Here is a 12842-nt window from a genome sequence, read left to right as displayed (position 1 = left end):
TGCCAAAAGAATCAAAACAATAACAAAGTGTGTTAAACGATTTACACATTAAGTATTTGACAAAGATACTATTGAGTGACGCAAACACATACAGGTCAAAAATCATTGCACAAACAGCTAAGTTCGCAAAAAAGACTAATGAAGAAATAAAAGATTTGCTCAACAAGGGATGGGAAAAAAGGGGAGAAAGGATATAGTACTTCAAGGATTGGAAAAAGAAGTGTAAAACTTAAAACTTAGTTTTCTATTCATAATTAGTATAAGTTTAGATGCACTTTAATTTCTTTAAGAACATATACATGCTTGTTATGTCACAATTTGATGTTAGTTTATATATCAAATATAATGAACTTTACTAAATACTTAAAAGATGTGTATATTTTCGTGTGAATGTCTACATGTATGTTATACAATTACATGTTTTATTAAAAATATGCTATTGGTGTATGGGTGGGTGGGTGGGTGGGGGGAGTGATTATATTTCTACTTTGAATAAAGAATTGAAAGTAAATTGTCATTTCATACATTTACTTCATTTCTTTTGGTCTAAATGATTAAATGTTAATGTAATAACACTACAATATATGTACAAAATTTACATTGTTTATATGTTAACCTTGTGAAAATTTTATATGTCAGATTCACATTGTGAATTACAGTACATATTATAACATGTATATTTTATATGTGAGGTTCACAATGTGAATTATGGTACATATAGATCATTAGAACAATTAATAGTTGAGATTCACAATGTGAATTAAATTACATTAAGAGAATCTTTAACATGAAAATTTTATATATGAGATTAACAATAATATACATAAATGAAATCATTAGCATGAAATTTTTATTAGAAAAGATTCAAAAAACTAACAATAAAAAAATATCTTTAACCAAAAACAATAAATTTGAAAAAAATATATTTTATTATCAGAAATAAAGTCTAAAACAATGAATATCAAAATTAACATCAATATTTCAACATTTCTATCCATTGAATGATCATTACAAAAATCAAATCTTATTTTAGTAGTCTTAAAAAGAAAAAATTAGAAACAATCAGCCTTCTGTAACCTCAGATTCTAAATCAGACTTCTTTAACCTCAAAATGCAACTCCTAGCATTGTGATTTGGTTTATGACATAAACTGCATAACCTATAACCCTTTTTAGATTTCTCAATCACTTTCTCTCTAGTGCTCTTGATTCTTTTACCACTGGCTCATCCCTTGAATCTGATCCCCTCTGGATTATGAATGTTGATAACATCAGGTACCGCAGCTCCAATAATTTTTTCAATGTGAACTGATCTACTCGAAGATGCCCTTGATGAGGTACATAAAGGAATACCACTCTCAACCTCCTGAACTTGCTTTATATATTTAGCCAACTCACCCTTATTATTTGCTATCTTGTTAATGGGCAAACGAAGAATAGCATACGCATCTTGAATCAAACATTGATTTTTACTGCCTTTATGAGGATATGAGTACTTTTTTCTCAACAATCCATCAGCTATGATATCTTTTCCCCATCTCCTCAAAATGAAATTTGATGGAATTTCATCATACTCTTTCATATTTAATATGAAAAACATATGACGACATAACAATCCTTCCTGGACAAAAAGCATGCAGCTACAACTGATGCTAATGCTATCACCCCTTCTACTAAATACAACCTACAAAATTATCATTAATAAACAAATTAATATGTGAATAAGAAATTCTATATCATACCATTCGATAAAAATTATACAAATTAACATCGATTCACATTATTAATCAACAGGACATTAGAAATCATAATACTATAATATAAATATGTACTTCAAATCAAATTCACAAAAAAATACATATTCCATACTAATCTAATGAAAAGTACAAACCAATTTATAACTCTATAAAAATTCACACTGTGAATTAGCAAAACATCCTACATTCACAGTGTGAATTTTTAAACTACATTTTATATTTAATAAACTGTATTAGGACAAAGAGACATACCTTGTAACGAGTATTAGGACAATGAGAAGGAAGACTATTTCGATAAAAATCATCAGAATCTTCATCCTCATTCACATTTTTCAATCAACTTTTTTTTCTTCTTATCTCTCAAAACATAAACTTCACTTTCATCTTCAATAACTACAAATTCTTGAACACAATAAAACACATATTTGTATAACTCTTTCTGAATGTCCAAGAAAATATTATGTGTATAAATTTCCGATGCATGCTTTTCAATAGCCAAAGGAGTCCTTAGCTTGGGGGTAGTAGGTGTCGACTGATAATCTAATAAAGATTGTTGATGCCTTTGCTTCTCCGTTGCACTATCAAACGACATCATGAACTTCACCAAATTTGATTTATGATGCAAAAAATGTGAGAAAGCATAATTCAGACTCTCTGATCTTGAAGTAGTTCGCATAAAACCAGAAAGTTCAATATCTCTCATAAAAGTCGGAATCCATAAATCCCTTATTTTAAAAACAGACCTTAACCAGTCATTTTCTTTTAGATGAAACTTATCTAACATTGTTGACCACGAACTTTTAAAATCTTGTGGAGAACATTGAAGATTCCATATAATATCAAAAAATGTCTTCTGGAAGTCCGGATGGTTATAAACATCGATAGGAATCTAAAAAAAAGAAACGCATAAGAATCATTACATATGTTGAATATTTGATGTAATTCATAGTAACATAACATTTAGTTAACAATATGAATTCACAGTGTGATTTATGATTTAGATTTGTTCCTTTCATCATATGCAAATTTACATTGTGAATGCACAATGTGCTTTATGATCTATATGGTTATAAACATATATAGGAATCAAGAAACAAAGAATATACCTTTTCCTCAAGTTTTTGAGTGATGTGCCACATGCATAGTCTATGCTTCGATTCAGGAAAAACAAAATTAACAGGTTTCTTCATTGATGAATCCTGATCTGTTACAATCATCATGGGTGGCTTGACAAATGCTTTACAAAACACTTCAAGCAACCACACATATGCATCTGCTGTCTCACGAGCTAGTAAACCAGCAGCAAAAGTAACACAACGCTTGTGGTAGTCAACTCCAGTAAAAAGAACAAATACCATAGAATACCTGAATTTTTTTTTTATAAGTATTATTAAAAAGAACAAATACCATAAAAAGAACAAATAAGGATTAGGAATTACTTGTTTGTTTGATAAGTAGCATCAAAATATAGTACATCTCCAAATTCCTTATAGTTGGCTTTCGAAGTATCATCACCCTAAAAAAGTCCAGTAAGATGATCATCAACATCTTTTTGGACCTCAAATGAAAAATTAGAGAAACACAATTTTCTGTTTGTCAATATATCCACAACCATTTGGGAATCTTTGACACCAATTTTAGAATTTAAATCTCTATGAAAATTTTTAAAGTCAATTGCAGTCCCTCCCCTAGAATCAAAGCCACCCTTCATACTACTCACCAAGTTATAAGCTTTTGAAGCACCAATGTTACAAGTACCAACCTTATGTATAAAGGATTCATCAAGAAAATCCATTGTCCTATTAATCCTTAATAAGTGCAACTGATCTTGAGCAACAAGTTCATGGTTGTGATCTTCAACAAACACATAAATGTAGAACATTAAAGAACATCGGAGACTCTTTAACTTTGAAACAGCAGGGCATCCGTTCTTCTTAGAAGAAGTTCTCCTTCTCTTAACATCTGAAAATTTCACATTAATATTTTCATTCTTGAATGACTCTGTGAAACCAGATCTACTACATGTCGAATATCTAATACGAATTGTGCCATCATTGTATCTTTTTTGACTTGACATATTCACATTAAAACCAGATTCTTGACCATAAGTCTTGTAAAAGTCAAGACCAATGTCCAACGAATCAAACAACAATCCTTTGAAAGGCTTCTTATGTATCAACTTATCATAAGGAACAAGCTTAAAAGTTTCAGTATTGTAGAGCTCAAAATCAAAACTATAACGAGAATTATTGCTATTTGAATGATCAATATTCATACATGAACATGATTGATCATGAACTGCAAAACCAAACAAAACATCTATTTTATTACATTATATATAAAATGTGAAATTTATATTAAGAAAAAAAACTTACGTGATTTTTCATTAATAATTGAATGCAAATCTAAACAAGAATTACTGCTATTTGGATGATCAATATTCATATTTGAAGATGATTGATCATGAACTGCAAAACCAAAAAAAACATCTATTTTATTACATTATATAGAAAATGTGAAATTTATATTAAGAAAAAAAAACTTACGTGATTGTTCATTAATAGTTGAATGCAACTCTGAACAAAAATTCAGAGAACTCATAATGAATCGTCGATAACCTGGAGTTTATATACATATTAGAAAATTAGAATTGATAATTATACAAAAAAGGAAACAAATAAACAAGATAATCACAAAACTTTAAAATATATGCACAAGATAAGATGAGATTCTCAAAATCACTAAAAGTTTGGAAAAACTTAAATGTCAGAAGATGCACAAGATATAATTGATTATCTAAATGTCGAATATGCATTACAGACGAATGATTACAGAACCGATCGAATGAAAAATAGTAACATCAAACGGATATTCAACATACGACATAAAATTAGCAAATTAACAATACAAACATAACAATCTGAAGATTAAACGGTAAAATCAAGAGAATTTGATAATCAGGCGATTGCAATAACAACAAAAATAAGATTGATAAACAATGCATCGGAAAAAAAACGGTAAAATCAAAGTCCATAATTGACCTAATAATCATAAACGAAAGATGAATAGATGTTAAAAATACCTGATTATTAGCTGAAATCTGAAGAAACTATTAGTAAATTGGATGAAAAGGTTGACATTTCGAAGAACAGGCGTGATTTTGGATCGATCAGTGTTAGAAGATGAAGGACAGTAACAAAACACGCTAACGGAGACAAACATGAATATTAAATGAGACGTTGAACTTACCAAAATGCCCCTCCGTGTTTTTTTTGGTTAATTAAGGATTAATGTGCAAGATTAAATGAAAATAGATGGTTAAGATGAGTTCCTTGGTTCTTTGATCCATATTGGTTCTCTATTGAACTTTTCCTATATATATATATATATATATATATATATATATATATATATATATATATATATATATATATATATATATATATATATATTTCTGCAATTCTTTTTTCTATTCATCCACAATAAATAAACAACACACCATCCATTTTATCCATGACACAAACACCAAAAACCTTTATATTCTTTATATATCAAATTCAAAATGCCATCATCTTCTTACACTTCGTCGGACCTTTTGGCTTTGAGTGAATCGATATTTATCGGGAACGTTATAAAAACAATATTCGCTTAGCTACAAGAAAATGAAGTTGAAAGTCAGCGTTCAAAAACAAGAAAAAATCCTTTTACAGAGAAATTGTGTAGCTGGACACAATCATCTTGTATAAGATTACTTTGCCAATGATGTCGTATACACTAAAAATTTTAAATGTCGGTTCCAGATGAGGAAAAAACTATTCCTACGCATATTTGATGACATGTAGAATCAGTTTTCATATTTTCAACTAAAATGGGATGTGAGAACCAGACAAGGTTTCTCTCTTCAAAAAACAACTACAATTCGTCAATTAACATTCAACATGGAAGCAGACTCAGGTGATTATCCTCTAACATGACTGATATTTATGCAAACCTATAATTAACGACGTCCACAAATTGTATATGACACATGAAAACAAGCATGGGTTCCTTGAAATACTTGATAGTATTGACTTCATGGATCGGGGTGGGAAATATGCTATAATATGTGGCACGTTCAATTAATGCAGGAGATTAGAAACAACCAATAATGATTTTTGAAGCAGTGGTGTCACATGATCTTTGGATATGACATTCAGTCTTTTGGTGCTTCGAGTGCTAACAACATCATCAATGTTCTAGACCAATTGTCGATATAGGTTTTGGGGTTTCACTTGCAGACCCTGCATCCATAAGTCCTATTCCGGTCTGGTCCGGTATGAAATGAACTTATAATCATAACGACATCTACCTTCGGAAATCGTATGATGTGTTGTTTCAAGTGAATGAAACATCATACAAGCATGAGTACTACCTTATTAATGTGATATATCTAGAGTTAGCTATATTTGTGAAATCATTCTCATGTCCAAACGATGGAAAACAATTAAAGTTCAAGACGGCCCAAGAACCAACTAGAAAAGATATCGAATGACTCTTTGGTGTTCTTAAGAGACGTTGGTAGATACTCAAAGTCCTGACACATTTATACGAGCATATGGGAATACATACCTTTATGTATGCATGCATCATATTACATAATATAATTTTAGAAGATGAAGAAAAAATGATTCGCCACTATAATGAAAATTAAAATTTAACAATATTTGAAAAAATATGTATTGGTACACCGGAATATATGGCGAGCAGAAGAGAAGTATACAACTGCACTGGACATCACAACCTTTATGTTGATTTGGTGGAATATATTTACAATACTCGTTTAAATCTCGTCGACGACAATTCGAGCAACGATTTGCTCGACGATACATATGAGAGTTCAAACATATTCGTTTGAAGATGATTCAGACGAAGATACGACCAACGATGAGGTGTGACATACTATTTTAATATGCTTTAGCTTCGTTTGAATTTTAGCCATGTAATTTTTATTTCGTTTATGTAATTTTTTAATTGTTGAAATAGTTTTCTTTTTATTATTTTTAATATAAAATTTAAATTATGTTTTTATATATTTATTAAAATAAAAGAGTGATATATGACTAGTTCCTATCAATAAGGAGGTGAGAGAATAATGAATAAAAAATAACATCACAATAAATTGACAGAAAAAAATGGTAGCTCACACACCTTGGCCATAACAACATCAATTGTATTTTTATCTTTTCACTTTCCTATATGACATTGTTATGACATGAAAAGCGTCTATGATTTTCAATGATCTTAAATATTTACAAATCATCCTGTTAGACCAACTAAGAATTTTCTACTTTTTATATTACTATTAAATTATCATATTATGATTTTTTTATCGATATTAAAATATAATTATTAAATTATTTTCCTATAATCTATTGTTTTATAAATATATTAGAAAAATACTTGCTTTTTATTACATTAATTCTTAAAAAAAAAAAAAAAAAAAAAAAAACAAAAAACAAAAAACAAAAAACAAAAAACCTATGAAATTGTGTGTTGATGTATTAATGAGTTTATAATCTAGACTTTAATTGCACATATGAGTAGTTTGTTTGAAAAAGTAAGCGGCTAGTGTCATGGAAACATAGTCTAAACATTTGCTGCCGTTTCAACAAAACCGCGTGGATTTTGAAGAAGTCAACAAGCTCGTGTTCTCCAAAGCACATCTTCCAGCACGTGATATATAATGAGAGAGAAGTTATTAAAAAAAAAAAACAAAAAAAACAACCCGATTTGTTCTTCTATCATTCTTGGACCAAATTCCCTCACTTTTTATGGCCCCAACATTTTTTTCTCTCACTTTGTTTCCCTCGCCTAAACCTAAAGAATAGGTGTGAAGCTTCTCTCACTATTTTGTTTTTTTACTTTTTTAAATAAAATAATTTTTTTTATGATTTATAATTTTTAAATTAATAATAAACATAAAATTTAATTAAAGATAAAAAGCATTTCATTAATTAAAATAAAAATTACATTAAACCTAATATTTAAATAAGTAGAAAATTAAAAAAAAAACACACACAAACAAAAAATCAAACAAACCACAATATAGAAAACATAATTAATATCATAAATTAAAAAAACCAAAATACGTCACTCGGAATCACCGTCCTCGTCATCGACCCCATCGTCTTCATCATTCTCCTGAACGTCACTCTCGTCATCAGAATATTCGCTCTCGGCGAACATATCAAAATCCTCGTCTGATTCGTCAAACAAATCATCGTGACAAAACTCTATCGACGGCTGAATATAAGTCCTATAAACGTGTTCCACCAAATCAGCACGAAGGGCGTGATGAATGTCGTGATTGTGTACTTCTCTTCTATTTGCCCTATACTCTTGTGTACCAACGGCTACTCCTTCGAAATTTGACAAAACTTCATTTTCGTTGTACCGACATATCGCTCTTCCTTCGTCTTCAAGAATCATATTATGCAATATGATACATGCATACATTACGTGTTGTAACCTTTTCACTTCATATGACCTTGCCCCGACTGCTAGTACTTGCCAACGTCTCTTAAATACACCAAATGTTCGCTCCACATCCTTCCTAGCTGACTCTTGCGCCTCTTTAAACTTTTTCCTTTTCGGGTCGTTAGGACATGTAAACGATTTCACAAAACAGACAAGGGAGGATATATACCGTCAGTAAGATAGTATCCACACTTATATGCTACCCCATTTTCTTGAAAAGGTACATCGTGCGACTTTCCAAGGTAAATATCGTTGAATACCGGCGACTGGTCTAGCACATTGATGTCATTGTTTGCACCAGCTGGACCAAAGAATGCATGTCATATCCAAAGATCATGTGATGCGATAGCCTTTAGAATGATCGTCGACTCTTTGTGGTTGCCTCTCATGTACTGACCACGCCATGCGTTGGGGCATAATGACCAACTCTAATGCATGCAATCGATACTACCTAGCATTCCAGGGAATCCATGCTTGCCTTCATGCACCGTGTACAATTGGTGGATATCGTTCATAGTTGGTTTACGCAAATATCGTTGCCCATAAGCCAAACAGGTCGCTTTGCAGATGTTGTACACACACTCTCGCACGGTACGCTCTGACATCCTAAAATACTCGTCTCATTTGTCTGCGCTCATGCCGTATGCTAACTAACGAATTGCAGACGTGCATTTTTTGAATTGGAGAGAAACCTTTTATCCGTCTCGCATCCATTTTCCATTGGAAATATGGAAAACGGCCTTCCAAATCGCCAACAATACGTAAAAATAGTTCATTCCTCATCCGGAACCGACGTCGAAACTTTACAGCGTAGATGGCGTCATCTGCAAAGTAGTCTTCTATAAGACGATTGTGTCCGGCTTCGCGATTTCTACTCAACGGCGGGTTTCTTGGTTTAGATCGTGTAAGTGATGTTTAAATTGTCGGTTTTGAAAATATGCAACCGTTTTCGCCATGACGGAACCGATAAACTTAGCCTCCTCTTGAGCCATCGAATCGGATGATGAAGATGATGACATTTTGCTTAATATTTTTTGGAGAGAGTAAGAAGGTATGGGTTAAAAAAATGTTTGGGGGTTGTGGTATTTATAGTAGGGAATAGAAAAAAAAATAATATATATATATATATATATATATATATATATATATATATATATATATATATATATATATATATATATATATATATATATATATATATATATATATATATGATGACATTCCCCTCAGAGCGGGCCAGAAATAAGGAAGCCCCCGGCAAGGAATTCTCAGCGAGGCCCGACCGAGCCCGACTCGGCCGCCCTGACTAGCAGAGACTCCAGCGGGGCGACCGTGCAAGAGTCCCGCCGTCGCCAAGCGTTGTCCTTCGCTACAGTCCAAGGATAGGGGTCCAGGCGACAAGAGGCACATCCAAAGCATTATCGCGTGGACCAATCGTTGGCTCTGACACTACGAGGAACACGATCCACCAATAAGGACAACGTATCTTGTCGGGATCGCAATCCTTGTCCCTCGTACGGATCGAGGAGGATCCTCAGTATAAAAGGACGACCACCCTGCCTTGATGGGTAAGCTATTCTTCCCGATCCTTAACCCTCACACTCATACATCCCACTGACTTGACCGTCAGAGCGGTTTTCCGGGACCTCCTCCCGGAGAGCGGTTGGCGGTTTTCTTTCCTTATGACCTTTCAGGTTTCCCTCCGGTGATCTTTACTTACACCGCTCAGGTGGTCGGAGGCCATGTCGCATCATTTGGTGCCATTCGTTTGTGTGACAACATATACGCAAACCCTTTCTCTTTCTCTTTAACCTAGCCATACATGACAAAAAAGACGACTGGCGAGCCATCGGAACCGTCGTATAGCCCAATACATCCGATGGTGTCGTTGGAAGCAGCTAACACTCCAGCAGCGCCATCATCCGGTGGTCCGCCACCTCCTCTTGCAACAGCGTCATCATCCGGTGGTCCGCCACCTCCTCTTGCAACAACGCCATCATCCGGTGGTCCGCCACCTCCTATTACAACAATGCCATCATCTGGTGGTCCGCCACCTCTTCTTGCAACAACGCCATCATCCGGTGGTCCGCCACCTCCTCTTGAAATAGCGCCATCATCTGATGGTCCGCCACCTCCCCTCGCAGCAGCCATGCCGTCTGTTGTAGCCCAGAACCAAACACCACTACCCACGCTGACCTACGCGACTCCACCACCATTCCCCAATAGCGGCGTACCCAATCCATACATTGTACCTCCTCTGTCACCGTTTTTTCCTAACACCATCGGATTTAACAACACCGACTACAACCCTCTACCACCATCTGACCAAACCACAAACGACCTACAACAAACAACTCCGATAACGCCACCGGTAAGCGGATTGGCCACACACACACATGCAGCACCGACGAACAACACCACAACCAGCCCAAGTGTTATATCACACCCACAAAACCACCCGCCATTGGAAACGGGCACCGCGTCGGTGCTGCCATTCACGCCTTACCGGCAACTTGTTGGATAAGGTGTCTAAGTCCATAACTATTTCTGGTATGTACTTGACCCGACTCGGCATGGTCCATTTGGGTTGCATGGCACCATGCAATTGGATAAACTAAAATGAGAGAAATAACACTTATGGTTTATTAATATATTATAAGTTCTAATATATTAATAATATTATTTAATTAGTTTGATCAAGAATTAATTTAGAATTAATTAAGTGATCAAAAGATAACTAATTAAATATATGGGTAGATTATGTAAATCTTCCATATCTTATATAGTGGGCTAAGAGGCTCCATGGATTAACAAGTTGGGTTCCACCCATAGGATGCTCCATGGGAGTTACAAACCCATGGGTCATGGAAATGAAGAGTCATGACACATTAGGGTTTACATGGTGTAACCCTAGATGTGTCAACACTATATAAGAAACCCATTCTCCACCAAAATAGGCTACACATAAAAAAACAAGAGGGCTAGAGCCGATTTTGCAAGTGTAAGATTCTCTCAAAGTTTACTCCTTTGCATTTGGTGTTGTGTGAAGCATTTGAGGCATCACACTTGGGGTGCTAGGCTCACAAGGTTTCAAGGATCATAATCAACAACAAGGTAAGTTATTCTATCTTTCATTCAAGTTATAAATGTTCCCCATGTATGCTAGATAGGAATATAACCTTGGAATTCAACTTTGCATGATTATTAGACAAACATAGATCCAAGGTTATTAGGGTTGCATGTACACTTAGGAAGTGTTAGAATGCTCAAAAACCATAAGTGGTGTCAGAGCCTAGGTTTGTTTGTTGTTTTTTTTTTGTGTGCAAACAGCTTGGAAAAAAATCGTTTTTCTGTTTTCTGCTCGTATGAAAGTTTGCACATTTGTTGCTGGAAATGGACTAGAAACATCACCCTAAACTGTTTTGATGTTTTAAAGCTTGTTTTAGATGGTGTAATGTTTATGCTAATCCATTTACAATGGCAATTATTAAAATTACAAGTTTTTTTAAGTGTAATTTTTTGATTCTTGAAAGTGTTCATATTCATGTTCTTGAACTTATGAAGATTAGATGATCATAGGAATTGTTTGTAACCTTCATGGTAGTTTAATTCATGATCATAATGTGTTTTAATGGAGTCCATAACTTGTCCTCAAGTTATGGAAAAACCAAAAGTCTCACTTTTATTAAAGCCATTAAAAGAACACAAGAGTTATAAAAATGAAGAGTCTTCATTTTTATTACTCAATTAATTCATAAGTTATAAGAAATGAAAAGTTTTGGAAGTTTACAAAACTTGCCCTCAAGTTTTGGAACATGTAAAGTCTTGATTAAAACTTTAGTTCCAACCCTTAGAATTTTAAAAGTTAAAATTCAACCCTTATACTTTATAATATTATAAGTTACTAATATATATATGTATAACGTCAAGTCGTCTTACCGCTAGTACGCCTCATTCACGAAGCCGGTCTATAAGGGGGGTATAAGGTTGTTGCCTATAAAATGGCAACTTAATGGGTGTCCACTCTCACCCACCGCTTCCTTGATCGGTGGAGGGTCGTTAGCCGAACGGGTAAGACAAGGACTGATAAATTCTCATTAAAAGTATGATGAATATTATAAAGTAACTAAATGCTTTTATTAAATTCCCAATCTTAGTTACTTTAGGAAAATATGAATAAGGTGCTAATCCATGAAATTACACTTTACACTTTGTTTAAGTCGTTGGTGGAGCGTGTGTGGTTAACCGGCACACTAACTTAGACTTAACAAGGTAGGTAAAGAGTGACTTAAGGTTTACCATAGCATCGGTGGAGCGTGTGTGGTTTACCGGCACATCGATTGAGTGATAAACCTTGAGGGTACCAAGTGATTTGCATGGTTACTTCACACCTCGTTTTGTGATCCTCGGTATCCCAATCACAAAACTTGGAGGGCACACTCGAGATTGAAACATGCCTTTGAAAAGTTCATTGAATCTCAAAAGAATCTAGGAATTTCTAAGAACCAATTAAAAACCTAATATTTATATTTCGTTTTTCATGGTGGAAATTGGTGAATCGTCATTCACC

General features: G+C 33.8%; 1 protein-coding gene across 1 annotated transcript; it reads right to left on the bottom strand.

The window, feature by feature from the left end:
- Positions 1–1224: 1224 nt before the first annotated feature.
- LOC145105965 (protein FAR1-RELATED SEQUENCE 5-like) lies at positions 1225–8251 on the bottom strand. The gene is made up of 8 exons (XM_079043026.1): positions 7900–8251; positions 4132–4224; positions 3477–4054; positions 3196–3272; positions 2863–3121; positions 2098–2645; positions 2009–2042; positions 1225–1683 (listed from the first exon to the last, which is right to left on the bottom strand). The coding sequence occupies exons 1-8, from the start codon at positions 8249–8251 to the stop codon at positions 1225–1227; spliced, it is 2400 nt and encodes a 799-aa protein (XP_078899152.1).
- Positions 8252–12842: the final 4591 nt, after the last annotated feature.

Source organism: Lactuca virosa, chromosome 4 (genome assembly GCF_052849685.1).
Source record: "Lactuca virosa cultivar CGN04683 chromosome 4, Lactuca_virosa_CGN04683_v6, whole genome shotgun sequence".
NCBI lineage: Eukaryota > Viridiplantae > Streptophyta > Magnoliopsida > Asterales > Asteraceae > Lactuca > Lactuca virosa.
Note: the sequence above shows the minus strand (reverse complement) of the source record. Positions and strands in the feature narration are given on the sequence as shown.

Bases quoted from the DNA above. Each gene is read 5' to 3' on its own strand.
- LOC145105965 (XM_079043026.1), bottom strand. From the start codon at position 8,251: ATGTATGCATGTATCATATTGCATAATATGATTCTTGAAGACGAAGGA. The intron at 4,225-7,899 runs GTGATTCCGAGT...TTGGTTTTGCAG, and splicing joins TGGGGTCGATGACGAGGACG to TTCATGATCAATCATCTTCA. The intron at 3,122-3,195 runs GTAATTCCTAAT...AAAAAAATTCAG, and splicing joins GCTACTTATCAAACAAACAA to GTATTCTATGGTATTTGTTC.